Source organism: Rhagoletis pomonella, unplaced genomic scaffold (genome assembly GCF_013731165.1).
Source record: "Rhagoletis pomonella isolate Grant_MI unplaced genomic scaffold, Rhpom_1.0 Rhpom_scaffold_01024, whole genome shotgun sequence".
Classification (NCBI taxonomy): Eukaryota; Metazoa; Arthropoda; class Insecta; order Diptera; family Tephritidae; genus Rhagoletis; species Rhagoletis pomonella.
In genome coordinates, this window is record NW_023459578.1 from 3,593 (window position 1) to 23,080 (window position 19,488).

The window sequence follows — 19,488 nt, forward strand, 5'->3', positions numbered from 1 at the left end:
GTTTGTCAGCGCAAGGTCCTTAAACTCTCGCAGTAGGTCCTGAAAAGGCATATCACTGTTGATAACTTTGCGATACGTTCGTTGAGCTATCAACAAGTTTGCGCTGATGCAAGTCGACCAGAAGTTGAAAGTGTGCCAGGAAGTCTGCTCCTACAATGGGCTGCGAAACGTCAGCTACGATAAACTTCCATTGGAATTTTCTTCTCAAACCAAGGTTTAAATACATTATGCGATCTCCGTAAATTTTTATGGTCGTCTTATTGGCAGTATACAGGAATACTTTCGGATTTGGATGTCTGCGCAGTTCCGCTGTTGGAGGTATGACGCTAACCTCTGCCCCCGTGTCTACTAAAAATTGCATCTTGCTATCTCGGTCGACTATCAAAAGACAACGGTTTTTAGAAGAGACCCTGTCACGTACCGCGTTTGTGCCAGGGGTTTTAGTTTAAAGAATGTGAGCAGGGGGATCGGCATTTGGTTGCTTTTTCGCCGAATTTTTTATGGTACCATCAAATGCTGTCGCCTTTGTTGGGTGTACATGAGCGTCCTCGGGAGGCCGACCGACGTGTTTGCCTACCACGCTGTTGAAACTTAGCTTTCAGTTCGGCTACCTCTTTTGTTAGCGCCGCCATCTTCCGAAAAATTTCAGACTGCCCGTCGTCGCTTCGTGCTGCTACCGCGTGTATCTGCGGGCTGTCGCTAACCTCAATAATTTTATCTGCCAACAAAGCAACCTTGTCAAGCGGCTCGTTACTAATAGATATGATGGAGCGCACGTTCTGTGGCAATCTGCTAAGCCAAATCGATCTCAGCATGCTGTCGTTCATTTCAGTACCTGCCAGCAGACGCATTTCACGTAGCAAATGTGACGGCCTCATGTCACCTAGTTCAAGGTCTTGCAACAATTTCTTGATTCGTTTTTGTTCCGAATCCGAAAATTGCTCTAGAATACGCTTTTTTAATGTTTGGTACATATCGCTAGATGGTGGATGTAGTATTAAGTCACTAATTTGCGCGAGTACGCCGCTTTCTATAGCGGCTACCACTGTGTGATATTTCGACTGGTCGCTGCTGATTCCCGCTGCAACAAATTGCGACTCCACCTGCGCCAACCACAATTCGGGTTTCGCATGTCAAAATGGCGGAATTTTCACGGTGACACGTGCTATTTCGTTGCCATTTGTTGCTCCGGGCAATACTGCAGGCAAAAAAGGTATGGCCTGCGTTGTCGTCTGCTCGGGACTCTCCTTTAATTCTCCTTCATCCGGCATGTTGTTCGTCGGGGTCACCAATATATGTGGTCTCGCGCGAAAGCAGAAACAAATTTAATGTGTCACTACTATATTTATTCCTTACAAATAATTTATAATAACGAAATTTTAGTTTTTCGGCTGGCTCGCGATCTCGTCGACGTGAGGAAAAACGAAAGAAGAAGGTGGAAAAAGAAGCTGTCATAAAACAGTGTTCCGCCACTGCAAACATCTATGTAGGTGCAGGGTTGCATTTCCGACGAGTTAGTTTGCTATTTAAGATTGCTGGTCAAGTTCGATTGCGTGCGCCACACCTGAAATTAACGAAATAATTTCCCAACTAGGAAGTAGCCAATTTCTCTCTGTCCTAGATCTGAAAAGCTGCTTCCATCAAATTCCCTTAAAGGAATGTGACATGGAAAAGACGGCTTTTTCAGTTAACAATGGGAAGTATAAGTTTACGAGACTCCCATTCGGCTTGAAAAATGCCCCAGCCATTTTTCAGCGCGCCCATAACGACATACTCAGGGACCACATTGGAAAAATCTGTTATGTCTATATAGACGACATAATTGTGCTTGGTAAGGACGAACGTAGCCATTTAGAGAACTTAGAAACTATCTTCCGAACTCTTGAAAATACTCGAATGAAAGTACAACTGGATAAGTGCGAGTTTTTCAAGGGCGAAGTAGAATTCCTTGGCGTCATAATATCACGCAAGGATATTAAGACAAATCCTGATAAAGTAAAAGCTATCCAAGAAGTCCCCTATCCAAAAACACTGAAAGATCTGAGATCATTTCTTGGATTATCAGGTTATTATAGACGTTTTACCTGTGATTACGCTAAACTAGCAAAACCACTGACTTCCGTGCTTGCTGCCTCAAGCAAAAAGCTAATCCTACCGAATGAAAATGCAAAACAGGCCTTCCATCAAATTAAAAATGCATTAGTATCAGAAGAAGTTATATTCACATACCCCGATTTTAAGAGAGAATTTCACCTAACTACTGATGCATCGAACTATGCTCTAGGTACTGTTTTAGAGCAAGCAGGTAAACCTATTACGTTCATATCAAGATCCTTATCAAAGGCAGAAGAATGTTACGCCGCAAATGAAAAAGAAATGGTGGCGATAATTTGGGCACTAAGCACGTTAAGGAATTATCTCTACGGTTCACCCAAAGTAATAATCTACACCGACCACCAACCCCTTACATTCGCTTTAAGCAATAAAAATCATAACGCAAAAATGAAAAGGTGGAAATGCATTTTGGAAGAGTATAACTACGAGCTCAAGTATAAACCTGGTAAAACTAACGTAGTTGCAGACGCCCTTTCTAGACCCCCAAAAACTGACGTAAACACTCTAACGACAACCGACCATAGTGACGAAAGCTCTGCACATATTCTCATACCTGCTACAGAAGCTCCAATTAACGCCTTTAAGAACCAATTATGTATGCTAATTGGAAATAAAAACAACTACACTTTTGATCTCCCTTTCCCCAGTTATCACAGACATACTATAACTAAAACTGACTACTCCACACAGGACTTAATTGATATTTTTAAACAACGTTTGGATCGAGCTCTTGTTAATGGGCTCTACACAGCAGAAAACATTATGGGTAGAATAAAAGAATTGTATTCATTACATTTCAGAAACATAAAAATCCGCTTTACACAAACCTTATGCGAAGACATCACAAACGAAACCGAGCAAGAAGAAATAATAATAAGAGAACTAAAGAAGACAATAAAACTCAAATTCTTAAAAAATACTATTTTCCTAGCATATACTTTAAAATAGAGAGCAATGTTCAACTTGCCTTCAGCAAAAATACGATAGGCATCCCCCAAAACCAGAAATCCAAGCCACCCCAATTCCACAAAACCCTGGAGAAATCGTTCACATTGACATTTACTCCACAGAGAAAAGGTTTATTCTCACTTCTGTCGACAAATATTCTAAATACACACAAGTCAAAATAATACCATCCAGGGCAGTAGAACACATAAAGGACCCAATACGCGAGCTAATGATTGCTTTTGGAATTCCTAAACTTGTAGTAATCGATAACGAGAAATCACTGAACTCCGCTTCAATTTCGTCGTTATTAAAGGATCAAATGAATATCGAAGTATATGTCACACCCCCTTACGCTAGTACGACAAACGGACAAGTGGAGAGGTTTCACTCCACGCTTTCTGAAATTATGAGATGTTTAAAATCCGACAACAACAGTCTCACTTTTGAAGAGTTACCTTTCAAATCTGTCAAAGAATACAACTCAACAATTCATTCCACCACTAAGAAAAAACCGCTAGAAATATTCTTCGGTACCAGAGTTACCACAGACCCCCAAGAGTCAGAAAGACATAGACAACAAAATGTAGCCTTACTTACAAGGAAGCAAGTAAAGGACCTGGATTATCACAATAAAAACAGACAAAAAACGAAAGATTACTCTGTAGGTGAGGAAATATTCGAATATTGGGCTCTAAGCTATCATCTAGATATAAAAAGGAAATAGTCGCAGAGAATAACAGCACTACAGTCAAAACTCAATCAGGTCGAATCGTTCAGAAAGGTAACATCAGAAGTTAGTCTCAACATTTAAGGCGTACTTTGTTAACCAAGCCTCACAACAAGACAAAAAAATGAAAAAAAACAAATATTTCAATTGAATTTCTTCACACTAATTTAAATTCGAATCCACCGAATTAAACTAATTGCAAGAAATTAAATTGAAGGAAATTATATTAAATTAAATTAATTTGAATAAATTAAAATTAAATCGAATTTTAATATATATAATAAATTAAGTTTAATTTGAATATAATTAGAATAATCTTGACTAAAGCAGACATCGAAAAAATTGCCATAGGCGTTCGATCATTAGAAAATAGGTAAATCGAGTAAATTGCCATAGGCATTAGATAATTAGAAAGTAGGAAAATCGAGTAAAATGCCATAAGCTTTCGATCTTTAGGTAATAAATTAAATCGTTATAAATGCCATGGGCCAACGATATAAATTAAAGTTAGTTAAATAGCTATAGGTCTATAATGATATTTTTTTACAGGCTCTTTGCCTCCACGGCTTATGCAGAAACCCAAATCTTTGACTATACGAATGCACAGCTTACAAACTTAAAATACGGGACAGCAAGAATACAGGAAGGATCATTTAAAATCATTCATATAATAGACAAGCAGACCCGGCGAACTTCGTCCCGCCCAAAATTTTTATATATTTTATTGAATCTTTTTGGTCCAACATTTTCACCAACAATTTACGTTTACGATTTTCATTGGCACATTTGTCTACTAAGATTAAGGTTTGGTGGTCATTTGGCGCTTTAAATACCTAACGAAAGTGTTATATCCGTTCTTGAAATTCTCCAGTTGTGCGGCGTTTCATAGCACGGTTATTCGCAAAGCGATATAAATTTTTTCCTCTTCACTCCCTGGCGGCAACAATGACCCGGTTCTATAGTGAATGTCCTAGAAGCTTTACAGTATAGTAGGTGGCAATTTCAAAATGAGTGCGAATCATTGTTCTACAGAAATGCAATATACATATACTTATTTCAGACGAAATACCTTAAAAGTTTGAACGCATAATAATATTGGAAAATAACATCCATTGGGCCAATTGCAACGCAGGAGCGTTCGATATACTCAATGGTGCAACTGGTCGATTTAATCTGACCTTCACGGCCCCTTTTCTCACTTGGCTATTTTTAGTAATAGCTCGACTTCAGCACCACTTGGCAGCACGTTTTTGCAATAGTATTGCATACATATTTAAAACATTAGCCAAATCGGATCATAAATAAGATTTTTAGTAATAACTCAACTACAGCGCCAACTGTCGGATTAAATTGTGAAACTAAACCGTCCAGAGACCCACTCAAATACACAAAAAGTTTCGTTAAAATCCGTACAACCATTTAGGAAGAGATCACTTACAAACATACCTACAGAAGAACAAAAAAATTCTTTCAAATATGGCTAAAGGTCGGTACGTTTGTAGGCCTCACACCTCTTTTCAAATAGCCCAAATTTTCTCCATGAGTATGGGCTTGATTTCAACTATATACATATCTCCATACGAAGTTCCAGTACTGTACCATGAATACTTTCAGAGATATGCAGTATAAAAATTCGATTTATATGGGAGGTGCCACGCCCCCGTTTCCAAGAGATGCCCTCTTTCTTCATGAGTATGCAATTGATTTGGTATATCCGTACCAAGTTCCATAACTCTACCATGAACACTTCCAAAATAGGCAGTATGAAAAATTCGGTTTGTATGGAAGATGCCACGCCCCCTTTTCCAATAGTTCCAATTTTTCTCCCAGAGTATGCGATTAATTTCCTACATCTCCATACAAAACTCTAGAACTCTACCAAAAAATTTCCAGAGATAAGCAGTATGAAAAATTCGGTTTGTATGGGAGATGTCACACCGCTTTTTACAATAGCTAAAATTTTTCTCCAAGGGTATGCGATTGATTTCGTATATCTCCATACCAATTTCCAAAACTCTACCATGCACACTTTCAGAGATATGTAGCATGAGAAATTCGGTTTGTATGGGAAGTGCCACGCCCCCTTTACATATCGATTTTTTTCAGCCTAAAACCATCCTTGGCACACGTGCGGCAGGTGGCAGTTTCAAAAAAATCGGTTCAGCCGCTCTCGAGCCTTGCGAAAACTAACAAACTGCTTTCTAAATATATATTAGTTGAGATATATTATATATTATAATTATATTTTGACAGTATCCGCTGTTTTTGATGGGCGCAAAAAAATCTTGCCTAGTGACGAATTCGCCCCTTGATATGGTCGTTACTTAAAGCTATTTATATTCGAAATTGCATGAAAATTGGAAAACAGGAATCTATAAGCTTATACAGGCAAAAAGCTACCTACGTACCGAATTTTAAGCAAATCCGACCATAAATACGATTTCTTCGAACAGATCGGTCCCTGGTCCACTTCTCGGACAAAATGGATCATATATGCTAATATATGCTTAAAAGCTACCTACGTACCGCATTTTAAGCAAATCGGACCGTAAATACAATTTTTTCGAATAGATCAGTCCCTGGTCCACTTCTCGGAAAAAATGGACCATATAACCTAATATATGCTAATAAACTACTTACGTACCGAATTTTAAGCAAATCGGACCAAAAATTAGATTAGATCGGTCCCTGGACCACTTCCCCGAAAAAATGGGTCATATATGCTAAAAAGCTACTTGCGTACTAAATTTTAAGCAAATCGGACTATAATAAGATTTTTTCGAATAGACTGGTCCCTGGTCCACCTACCCGAAAAAAGTAAAATTTTTTTAGCCTAAAACATGGTGGTTACCGAAAGCTATTTGTATACAAAATTTCATGAAAATCGGACCAGCCGTTCGCGAGATTACTTGTTACAAAAAAAGGGACTACTCTTTATATAATTAGTATAGATACGAAACAGTATGACGAACTAACAAACGGACTTGAAATAACAATCGCGCAAAATATCCAAACCAACCATCCGCTACATCCTTTTTTCAGTCACGAAATAATCCAAATTCGCGCACTCCTTTCAAAATTAACTCCTAGAACTAAAAATAAACGGTTATTAGATTTTATTGGCACAGCATGGAAATGGATTTCTGGTAGCCCAGACCACCATGACTTAGAAATAATTAATAAAAACATTGGAAATTTACTAGAAAATAACGATAGACAAGTAGTAATGGAAAACAAATTCTGGATAAAATTAACGAAGCAAGTAATAAAACTAATGAAATACTTAAAAATCTAAAAGAAAATGTAAACATAAAATTAGAATTAGGTCTTAAAATCTATGGCGCATATTCATAGTCATATTTAGTACTCAACTAAGTCGAAACTATTCTAAGTCTCAACTAAAGCTATTCATAGTCGCCTTAATTTCGACTTTTCTGGCTAAGTACCAACTTAAAAGTTAGTTTCGGCTGCAGCTGCAACTAAGTCGTAACTAGGAAGAAGTATTTTATCAAATTAAGGGAAAACAGACGAAATATGTAAAAATTAAGTTGGTAGAGGGTGATTTTGATAATATTGAATAATCTCCCATTAAAGTTTACAAAGATCGATCCATTTTAATCGGAAGATGAAATTAAATGCGTATTACAATTCAAATAAAGCTACATCACAATTTTATAATTGGAATAATTTATATAAATTCTCAAATAATAAGTCAGTTTCACGCTAGTTCTTTTAAAGTAAATTTGTGCATAACATTTATATATCTACTATTTGTATGTTTCACAGCATGCTTTCGATAAACATCGACTTCACATCACTGCGGTTGTTCTGGCTATTTCACACAATTAACAAGAAAATGATACTTTATTCTTTTGCATAATCATGCAATGAAAATAAAAATTACATAAACGGATGATCAAACTTGACATTATTTAATAAAAATGTAATTTATCCAAAATATCGTAGAGAAAAATCGATACATTTTCACACTCGTTTTCTATATCGTACACTAAGTCGAAACTACTTAGTAGAAGTCTGAAATGCGACTATGAATAGAAGTAAATTTTAAGTTGTTACTTAAATTTAAGTTGCAACCTTGTTAGTTTCGACTTAGTTGCTGGACTATGAATACGCGCCTATATATATAAAACAAAGTCGTGTTAGTTACACCATTTATAACTCAAGAACGGCTGCACCGATTTTTATGATATTTGTTTTTTGAATTTGTCTACCTTCCGAATAGCAGAATAACTATTAAAACAACCGCTAGGTGGCGCTGGAGTCGAGTTATTTGTAAAACCCGTATTTATGGTCCGATTCGCCTCATATTTGAGATATGTATTGACAATAGAAAAAACAATACCATTGCAAAAAGAGAGCCGCCAGGTGGCGTTGGAGTCGAGTTATTACTAAAAATCATGTTTATGGTCCGATTCGCCTCATATTAGAGATATGTATTGACAATAGGGAAGGCAATAGCATTGAAAAAAAGAGCCTCCAGGTGGCGTTGGAGTTGAGTTATTACTAAAAATCGGGTTTATGGTCCGATTATCCTCAGATTCAAAATATGTATTGATAAACGGAAAAATAATATGTATATGTAACTAAAAATCGTATTTATGCTCGAATTTATTTCATTATCGAAATATATAAATTCACATGCCGATGGTCCTCTGCAATAACGACGCAACACAAAATTAAAAAAAAATTAAATCCCTTATTACTTTTAAGACGCTCATGTCTCTAATTCTTGGCTAACCCATGTTTAATCCTAAAGTAAGTACTTTTTGAACTTGGTACGAAAATATATGAAATCAGTCACATATTCATGGAGAGAAATTGGAGCTATTGGAAAAGGGGCGTGGCACCTCATATACAACCGAATTTTTCACACTGTATATCTCTGGAAATGTTCATGGTAGAGTACTGGAACTTGGTATGGAGGTACTATGTATATAAAATCAATCGCATACTCTTGAGAAAAATTTGAGCTATTGTAAAAGCGCTTGGGTCCTCCCATACAATACAAATTTTTCATACTGCATTTCTCTGGAAGTGTTCATGGTACAGCACTGTAAATAGGTGCGGAGATATATGAAATCAATCGCCTACTCATGAGGAAAAATTCGGACTATTTGAAAAGGGATCGTGGCACCTCCCATATAAACCGAATTTTCACCGAACACCGAAGTGTTCATGCTAGAGTACTTGAACTTGGTATGGGGATACTATGTATATGAAATCAATCGCATACTCTTGAGAAAATTGGAGAAATTTTTTAACTTGGTACGGAAATATATGAAATCAATCACATATTCATGGAGAAAAATTGGAATTATTGGAAAAGGGGCGATGCACCTCATATACAAACCGAATTTTTCATACTGTATATCTCTGGAAATGTTCATGGTAGAGTAGAAATCAATCGCATACTCATTAATAAAATTTCGGACTATTTGAAAATGGAGCGTGGCACCTCCCATATAAACCGGATTTTTCATAATAAGTATCTCTGGAAGTGTTTATGGTAGAGTACTGAAACTTTGTACCAGCGTGGCACCTCCCATACAAGTCGAATTTTTCTTATTGCATATCTCTGGAATTGTTCTTGGTAGAGTACTGGAACTTGGTGTGGAGATATATGAAATTAATCGCATAGTCATTGAGAAAATATGGAGCTATTGGAAAAGGGGGCGTGGCACCTACCATACAAGCCGGATTTCATGCTGCATATCTCTGGAAGTGTTCATGGTACAGTACTGGAACTTCGTATGGAGATATATGAAATCAATCCCATACTCATGGAGAAAAGTAGGCTTTTTGAAAAGAGGGCATGGCAAAGTACAAACGTACTGACTTTTCCTTATCTTTGAATGTGTATATAATTCTTCTGTAGGTATCTTTGGGAGTGAACTCCTAAATGGCTGGAGGGATTTCAAAAAAGTTGTGTGTGTGTATATTTGAGTGAATCTCTGGATAGTTTAGTTTCACAATTTAACCCGCCAGTTGGCGCTAGAGTTGAGTTATTACTAAAAATCTTTTTTTTTACGATCCGATTTGACGGATATTCAAAACATGTATTGGAAACGGTAAAGGAAGTTCGTCCAGTTGCTAAAAAGAGATGTGAGGTGATACTGAGCTCGAGTTATTACTGAAAATCGACAAGTGAGAAAAGGTGGCGTGAATGTCAGACTAAATCGACCTGTTGCACCATTGAGTACATCGACCTCTCGTGTATTACGATTGGCCTAATGGATGTTATTTGCCAATATATCTTTCGGACAAACCAGAGTTGATTTGTGCAACCACTACCTGTCGAAATACCTTAAAAGCCAGTTTAATTAAAGCAATTTAATGAAGATTTATTTTTTTAATTGAATTTAATATAGAAACTGACAGAAAAAAATATTTTTTCACTTAAATTGCTTTCGTGAAACGGGACTTTAAGGTATTTCATTTCAGTCTATGTATGTATATTGTATTTCTGTTGAACAAGGATAAGCACCCATTTTGAAATTGCCACCAACTATAAGATAAAGTTTCTAGGGTAAATTCACTGTATACCCGGATCATTGTTGCCGCCGGGGACCTTCTTCATGGACATAACACTTTCGTTAGTTTATTTAAGGCGGCAAACGACCACCAATCCATAATCTTAGCCGATGAATTTGCCAATGGAAATCGTGGCTGTTGGAGAAAATGTTGGACCAAAACGATTAAATTAAAAATCTAATTATGGGTGGGACGAAGTTCGCCGGGTCGGCTAGTTAAATATAAATTACAATGAATTTATGAAGAGCTTATCAATATTGAATACGCCGTACATTGGGCAAAATCAAATATTGTAAATTCATTTACATTATCAAATCTAGAGATAAGTACAATTGAAAAAATTATTGGAAAAGAAGAAATACCTTATATTAATATTGAAGAAGAATTAGATTTTACCGATATTAGAATAGCTTCAAATGGTACATCTATAATTTATTTTTTAAGCTTACCTACTGTTTGGGGCACGTTCTCCCAATGGTTCCACCGATGCGGCTTCTGCGCCGGTGGGGCTTTAGCGGATATTGCTGGTGATGAAAGCAGCCCGGGGACCTGATGTCGAACGTTCCGTGGTTCCTTGGGTTACGCTGCAGCGATGTTTATGCGTGCAACTGGGGCGGAGCACTTGGTTGCCCTTGGCAAATGACCTGGTCTGGCGTAAGATGTAAAAGCCAGCAGACGTAATTCCACTGCTAATGCGATGATGGTATGTGGAAGCAACAACCTGGTGAACAGCCATGACCGGCACTCGCGAATGGAGCCGAGAACGAAAGTCCAAATTCTTTTACGGCGCGAACCGGGAACTGCCTTTGCTATCACTTAACTAAAACTCGAGTGTTGGGGGGTTACAATTCAATTCAGACTACTGTTTTATTGAAGTCAGTAAATATATCCAATTCAAAATATATGGCGTTTGCGAATATACTGTAAAATTATACTTGAGCGTTTGAAAATGAAAAAATACAAATTCGCGCGGTGACACAACTATTAGTTTCAAGAGTCGAAAAATATATAAAAGAAAAAACATGTATGTGTCAGTACTCGCTACTTTTTCTCGTAGCTTACATTTGCTGACAACGTGCGGACATAGGGTTGCCAACGCGGGCGTACAAAATTCAAAGGGTATTTACATTTTGCTCAAAGCAGCAGTTTTACACACGTAGCTATATGTATGCATACATATAAACAAATTCATGCGTATGAACGCCAATAGTTAAAATTTTAAGAATAAAACGAAGTTATGCGGTTACAGTGCTGCTCTACTCAACACCTACCACTAACAAAGAAACTTGCGAAAAAATTATACTCAAAGGAGTGAAAAAGGAAAATAAAATTAATAAAATTGATTATGAAAAAATTCTAAAATGTTAATCAAAATTGTACGGACTTAAAAACGAATTTAGAGGATATAATAAAATAACAATTTGCAATGAAAAAGATTTTAGAGAAATAAGTAATAATAGTTGTATTAGCAATCTTATAAATAGTAAACGCCCAAATTGTACGCTTGTCAACGCCGACCACATTAGCAGCCTAGAAGAATTACAACCCGGAATACTATTCTTGAACGATTACAATGGTTTAATCGATATAGTAGGAAAATCAGTTGATCTTAATGGAACATTTATAATTCAACACCACAACTCTACCATCAAAGTACAAAATAAAAATTTCTACATGCATGAAATGAGCAATTTGCAACCTCTTCCACCCGTTTTACAACAGCCGAATCCAAAAACACCCTTCGAAGAAATACTATCCTTGCAGATGATGAAGGACCTCCAAATACAAAATACGAAGAAACTGGAGACGATCAACAAAATCAATAAAGTTGGTATAACCTCTAATACTGCACTCATTATATCTATGGTAATAGCTATCATACTACTCGCTTTTAAAATTTCCGAAAGAAGGAAGCCGAAGGACCCTCAAGGGAAATGCAATAAACCAAGTGCCCCTAGTACTCCAGAATCTGCGAATATGCGACCAGGGACGTCCGCACTTGAGGAGGGAGGAGCTAACGCAATACTGCACATAACTCCACATAAGAATGACGGTAACGAAACACCCCAAACGCGCAGCTCAGCACTTCATACAACTCAACATAAAGAAGATGGTGATACAACACCTTACTCGCGCAACCAAAAAGTTGAAAATGGAAACGCCTAATCAGCAAAATACCTGTCACGTTGACAGCACTCGGGCTTATCTTTTAAGTTTAGCTTTAGAATTAAGAGAATTTGTAAGTTTAGTTGTTAAACTCATAACAACAAATAAAGCCCGGCCTCGTCCGGAACAATTTTTTTTGTAACCTACCGAAGCCGGGTAGTTTAACTTGTATTTTGAACTTGCAAAATCCGAGGACGGAATGAGAGAACACGCATTGTTCGATTAAAAGGATATTCATATTGATTCGTCATTAGATCCAGAAAATTGTAGATAGGGTTCGAACGATACTATCGATATTGAGTAAGTATCGATACTGAGGGTATAAAAATTAGTACTTTAATACTCAATACCTTATTTGGCGATTTTACGCGATACTTTCCAAAGTACTCGTAGTATCGAATACTTTTTAAAAAACACACTTTTTAAATTTTGTCTTCCATTGGCAACCCAATTTTCTTTGCTTATATGGATTACTATCATTCAATTTTGTCCATCACTTAAAATAAACTGAAATCTCGTTACATAACATAAACCAAATAAGTTAAAGTTTAATGGCCTTATTCATAAAAAATAAAGTAGGCCTCAAGAGCTTAAATAAAATGACACTTTCATACATTTTTCAGTTTATAAACCTTTTTTATTTTTTATGAATAACAGGCTAACCTAATATTCACGCACGCCGCCAATTTACTGTCAAAAATTTATCATGTCCATACAACTTGTATGAGACCAACTGAAATTGAACGGCGTGCGTATGAAGCTAACTCAATTTCCAATTTCGCTCAATGACATCAAATGCAAACGCACGCAAACCAATTTCGGGTGACGCAAAAAAACAAATTCGACAGCGTACTTATCAAAACGCAAGCCGCGAATATTAGGTTAGCCTGTAAGGCCATAAAACTTTACTTAAACTATACTTTAAAGTTCACGAAAATACAGAATTTTTAGAAACTTTTAGGGTATGCAGTTTTGTAACCTATTCAACTTTCCGTGTAGCCTACTACCGTTGACTTTTAATTAAAATTTGCACAATATTAAACAAAATTGAATAGGCTACAAAAATGCATACCCCCAAATTTTTCAAAAATTCTTAATCAAATTTAAAATTCGTGAAAGTAAATATGTGTGTATTTATGTATGTACATTTAACGTTTAAATTGCTACTAATGTGGAAGTAATTTCTGCAATGAAATAAAAATCAAATATTTTAAATGTCTATTGTTTTAATTTCAGGAAATAACTAGATATACGATTGAAGAACAAAATAATTTTAGTATCCCAAGAAACGTATTTTAATGAGTCCGATACTGAGTAGTATCGATACTTTTTCCCTGATACTTTTAGAGTATCGATACCATTAGCTCGATGCCAGAATGAGTACTCAGTATCGATACCAAAGTCTGAAATTTCGAACCCTAATTGTAGGAAAAAAAGTTTTTGAATTAAAAGACTCTTCAGGTCCATATACATAAGTTTCACAATTAAAAAAAAAATTATATCTGCATTGCTTATATATATCCCTTTTCTAATGCTTACCAATGTGTAGGACTGACTTGAAGACCAGATGGAGCACTGATATAGTAGCAACAATATTATATACAAACCAAGGCATAAAAAACTATGGTGATACTTTGTTTGAACCGCACGAACAAATGTACGAATTGAATTACAGAATGTAATTAATTTTTATACTAAGTACCTATAAAAAGTATGCAGTAAACAATACTCATATCTGTAATAAGAAAATTTTTAGTAATTTGTTCGGATTTTGAGGATTTTTCATTTGTTTTTGAGGAATTTGGTAATTTATTTGTGGCAACACTGGTGGTTTGCTTCCTTAGGGCTGCAACACAAAAAAATACATCGATGTTTTTCGATCTGATGCATCAAATATTGCATCGATGCATATCGATTTATCGTATATAAATTCGATATTTCCGATGCATCGAATGAATTAAAAATATATAAGAAAATAGAACATTCGGAACTTCAATAAATGTTTAGGTAATAATATACAAATTAATTCATAAAACATAAATAAGATTTCAGATGCTTTGTAGTCTTAAAGCTTTATCCAATGCTTGGTTTTCATTATGTCAAAATTAGGGATGCAATCCAAAAAAATACATCGATGTTTTTTTCCATTTGATGCATCGAAATATAGCATTGATTCATATCGATATATCTTAAAAAAACATCGATATTTTCGATGCGTCGAATGAAAATATCGACGGTTTCTTTCAAATAAAAATATAGAAAAAGAAAATTAAACAATCGGAGCTTCGATAAATGTTTAAGTATTAATTCGCAGTGAAATGTATTTATTGATTTAAATAGTTACAAATCCCAGTTTTTTTTTCTTTTGAGAAGCTTTCGAAAAAAGGTCTGAAGTGGCGACAATAAGCATAGTAAAATAATATAAAGAGTGCCAGCTGCAATGATATTCTATTTCTGTACACTTATATGGTACTATATTATCATAATTTTTTCTTTCATTTGACACCCTTTTGAGTGAGAACTTATTGATATGAAAAAAAAAAAAAAATGTCAGAAATTCTTGCCACTTGTGCAAAAGCACACATAACGTTGGAGTACTGATATTTTAAGTTCATCAGGATGAGGACCTTAGCCGAAATCGGCCAGAGCTGTGCAACAAAACCAAAGGTAAATGCCAGAATTGAAAAATGTGAAAGTGACAATCACAAAATTTGCTTTGAATTAAGCACTTAATATTATTTCACCTTGCTTATAAGCTATGTGAAACAACTTTGAAAATCGCTGTTTAAAATCCGCCCAAATTTCCAAAGGGTTTTACAGTGTCAATATCATATCAATTAATATCATTTTGTAAATGGTTGTTTGGCACTAAACGTTTCTACTAATAAATTAGCAATTTATTAGTGCAAATAACTCATACCTTTTGCATAATATTAATAGAATGTATATTCTAATAGTGCAAAAAATAGTGAAATTTTCACATTAAGAATAGTTACTAGAGCAAAGAGTTTAGACGCATACAAAATAATTTTATTATGTACAGTGTACCTACATGGCACACAAAAGTCGATGCAATGAAAAAAATTCATCGATATATCGATATATATCGGAAGGTCCAAAACATCGGTTTTATTCGATGCATCGAATATCAAACATCGATGTTTCCGATGCATCGATATATTTTCTGCATCCCTAGTCAAAATTACTGACATCAAACTGCCTCAACTAACAGCTGTTCATTTGGTGTCAAATGCGCGATCATTACATCATAAAAACTGACCAAATGTAGGGTACTAATAACAGAAAGCTTAACCTTTATGCATAGCATAAATCTGCCAAATATGAAATCGGTGCCTGTATTAACCTTCATTAAAAAACCGGGACAATTTAAGTGTGGACCAGGACACCGGAACAATTTGTCAAAACCAGTACAAATCCTGGAAAACGGTCTGGCAGCCCTAGACTACCAGGGCTGTCTGAAATCTGTTTTAGCTGCAATTAACATTGATTGCTTATATTTTGATTGTAAGTTTTATTTATCGTTCAAAAATAATTATTGCCTCGTAAGTTTTACTAAAAATCACTAACCTTAGTTTTCAGGCCAAAGGCGGTGGCACAAAATGTTATCGTTTTCGGACTTGTTTTCAGCAAACCCCGTCGTTTTGTTTGCGTTTCTTCGTGCGTTATTTCCTACGAGGAAACACTTGTTATATCTTGTTTTACAGCTTAAAATTGGAACGAACTAAAGAATGTGAATAGTAGTAGGTTGAATAAGGAAATGGATTAGCAACAAGAGCTTGCGGGTTGTGCATAGCTCAGAGGTTAGCGCTTTCGACTTTGCACATCGATGATGCGGTTTCGATCCCTGCTTAAAGTCTAGAGAAAAAGGGGTCTGATAAGGAGATGTGTGATCTCCGAAATAGCTGCTATAATTTTTACCGCTTAAACTTTGTTGTTTCCATTTTTCCTAACAAGCAAATCATGGTACAAAGCTCAATAACAGTATTGAAACGTGAACATGTCATTGCCGTGTTTTATTTATTAGAAAATTACGCCCGTAAAAAACACACGCAAAACAACTGGTTGAAAACAGATTGGAACCACATTTTGTGCCATTTTTAAGTAAAACTTACTTATTCTAGAACGATAAATAAAACCTAAAAAGGTGAGTTGTATTTTACATCATAAAAATAAAACTCACCGCATAAATTTTATTATCTGAACGAAAAATAAAACTCATTGCATTAATTTATTGAAAGTAAAATAAAACTCAACAAGTAAGTATTATTTCGCGAGAAAACATAGACCTCATGAAATAATTTTTAAATATTATGAAAAAGATAAAAATCAAAATACATACATATGGGTATTTCCATACGTCGCATACGTGACAGTCGTACGTTTCAATGTGATACAAAAAAGGAATACCATTTGTTTTCTTTAACTTTTTTGGGCCATTGTATAGTACATAATTAGCTCTAAATTTAACCGAAAAATGAAATCAATCGAACTGCTTGGTCCTGAAATATAAGCATTTAAAGAGAGTGTCGTTACGTGACAAAAAATGGAAGTTGATTTTTTCCTTTCTTACAAAATCGCAAAACTCTGCGAATTGTGAATGGCTATTTTCACGAAACTTAATTTAATATGATTTGGAGCAATTCTAGTTGTTTTTAGAATTTTTTGAATTAGCGCAAATTGTTTCAATTTGCCTTTACAACCCCAAGTGTGAAACGTGACGTGACGTGACGTGGCGTCACGTGACATAAATTTCCATCGTTTAATTATTGTTAATATTGTTTAAATGAATCTTTAACGCAAATAAAACAGGTTTTTTACGTCGAATATACTTTAAATTTTGACTTCAGAACCAATTCAGGGTCAAATTGTTGGAAATCTATGATTTATTATGTTTCAAATACATACGCCAAATTCGAACCAAATCGGACCATAAATACGGTTTTTCGAAATATCTCGACCTTGGCACCACCTAGGAAAACCATTTAACGCAAACATGATTATACTTACATAGCCAGTATATATTTTAATAAAATAATGTAAAAAAAATATTTTTTAAAAACAAGATTTTATTTAACCTGTACAATCAAAGGAATAACATGAAGTAGTGTAACAAAAGATTTTTTAGCAAGAAAGTTTTGTCAAAACTGCACTAAAATGAAAAAAATAAAATAAGTTAAGGTCTCGTTAAAGTTACTAAAAGATATTTAGTCGCGCGAATAGAAAACCGGCATTTAAATATCTGCATACATACATATACATACATACCTAACCAATTATGCATGTACCCGGAATTCGCCGACAAGCTTTTTTAAAAACGAAGTAAATTAGTACAAATTGTTAGTAATTTCCATTAGAGTTTAAATAACTCCTTTCACTAAATGGCTTTTAGTAACTTTAACGAGACCTTAACTTATTTTATTTTTTTCAGTTTAGTGCAGTTTTGACAAAACTTTCTTGCTAAAGAATCTTTTGTTACACTACTTCATGTTATTCCTTTGATTGTACAGGTTAAATAAAAGCTTGTTTTTAAAAAATATTTTTTTTACATAATTTTATTTTATAATTTTTAGTCCATTTATAAAAGCGTTGTATATTAAAAAGTGTTATTTTATTTTATTTAAAAAATTTTGCGATTGATATTAAAATAATTCAACTTGCAATGAAAGAGAACAGAAGCAAAATCTTACTATTTTTTGACCGCCTTTGAATCAAGACCCCTGGACCATATGGGGAATTCATTTATACATTAAATGGCATTGTCATCGTGATTGGAACTATGCTGAAAATTTCAAGTTTCTAACTTGTCGGGAAGTCAGTTTAAAATCGATTGGAAATTTCCGCGATTTGCGCGGGATGGCCAAGTTAAATAAAAGCTTATATAAAGCAGACAAATAGGCCCGTAAATACGTTATATATAAAACTTTTATTTTTTTTTGTCGTGGTGGACCTTCCGCTGGAAACACGCATATAAGAACTAAATTATGATTTTTTCGATTTCGCTTATAACGGGTTCAGAGAAACAACATGCATGCAATTTGAAGTGCACACAACTCGTTATTTATATTAGGGGTATTCACGATCCGGTACATACTGTCTAGCATGGTGCATAGATAGCATGACTGGCTAATTTTGTTGTTGTTTGAACACATGAAAAAACAACAATCATGCTATTTATGCTATCTATGCACCATGCTAGTCCATATGCACCGGATCGTGAATACCCCTATTGTGTTATTGTGGCATACAAGCAACATATCAATTGCTTTATTAAAAAAAAATAAAGCATGAATAAATTATTGCAATTGAGATTGGAATTAAAATGTTTCATTGAATCGCTGATTTAATTGCAATCAAAATCGTTGCAATCAAAGGTGATTTAAATAAAATTGATTGCGTCGTGGGTTGTAATTGATTGCAGATTGTAGATTTTACATTCAGAAAAAATCAATAATCGTATTAGTGGCACAATCATATAATGCTAAAAAAATCGATTGAAAATTTTTTCTGGTGACTAGACACGACGTGTACAACTGTGCATCTAGATAGAACAACACTTCACATAGCCAAAATGTGGTCGTTCAAATCATTATCGAACCTATCCAAAATCTATTTAATATTCGCTAGGGTAACGTGCAATAAAGTCAATGGAATTAATGTCAATGACATTAATGCACAGGCAAAAATTGAAATAATGTCATGTCCTTTGGGTTTTAGTTCTATGAAAAGGGTTGCCACATGTTAGAAAATAGAATTCAAATAATTGCTTCCGCAGATTATTACGTCGAATATTTAGCAAAATCTTTATCAAATGAAAGGGATTGACCGGTAGATGTTTCGGTTTTCAAAAGGGTTGCCATGTGTTAGAAAATCATATTCGAATTATTAAATAAGTTAAATTATCCCAATGTGGATATCAATAGAAATGGTTTTGAATGAATTTTATTTTTTAACTACATGTA

The 19,488-nt window shown here is 35.0% G+C and overlaps 1 protein-coding gene across 1 annotated transcript; it reads right to left on the reverse strand.

The window, feature by feature from the left end:
- Positions 1-509: 509 nt before the first annotated feature.
- Positions 510-1,271, reverse strand: LOC118751827. The gene is made up of 2 exons (XM_036486644.1): positions 1,155-1,271; positions 510-1,103 (listed from the first exon to the last, which is right to left on the reverse strand). The coding sequence occupies exons 1-2, from the start codon at positions 1,269-1,271 to the stop codon at positions 510-512; spliced, it is 711 nt and encodes a 236-aa protein (XP_036342537.1).
- Positions 1,272-19,488: the final 18,217 nt, after the last annotated feature.

Excerpts from the sequence above, each read along its gene's own strand:
- LOC118751827 (XM_036486644.1), bottom strand. The coding sequence starts at position 1,271 with ATGCCGGATGAAGGAGAATTAAAGGAGAGTCCCGAGCAGACGACAACG. Across the intron at positions 1,104-1,154 it reads ACGAAATAGCACGTGTCACC|GTGGAGTCGCAATTTGTTGC; the intron begins GTGAAAATTCCG and ends TGGTTGGCGCAG.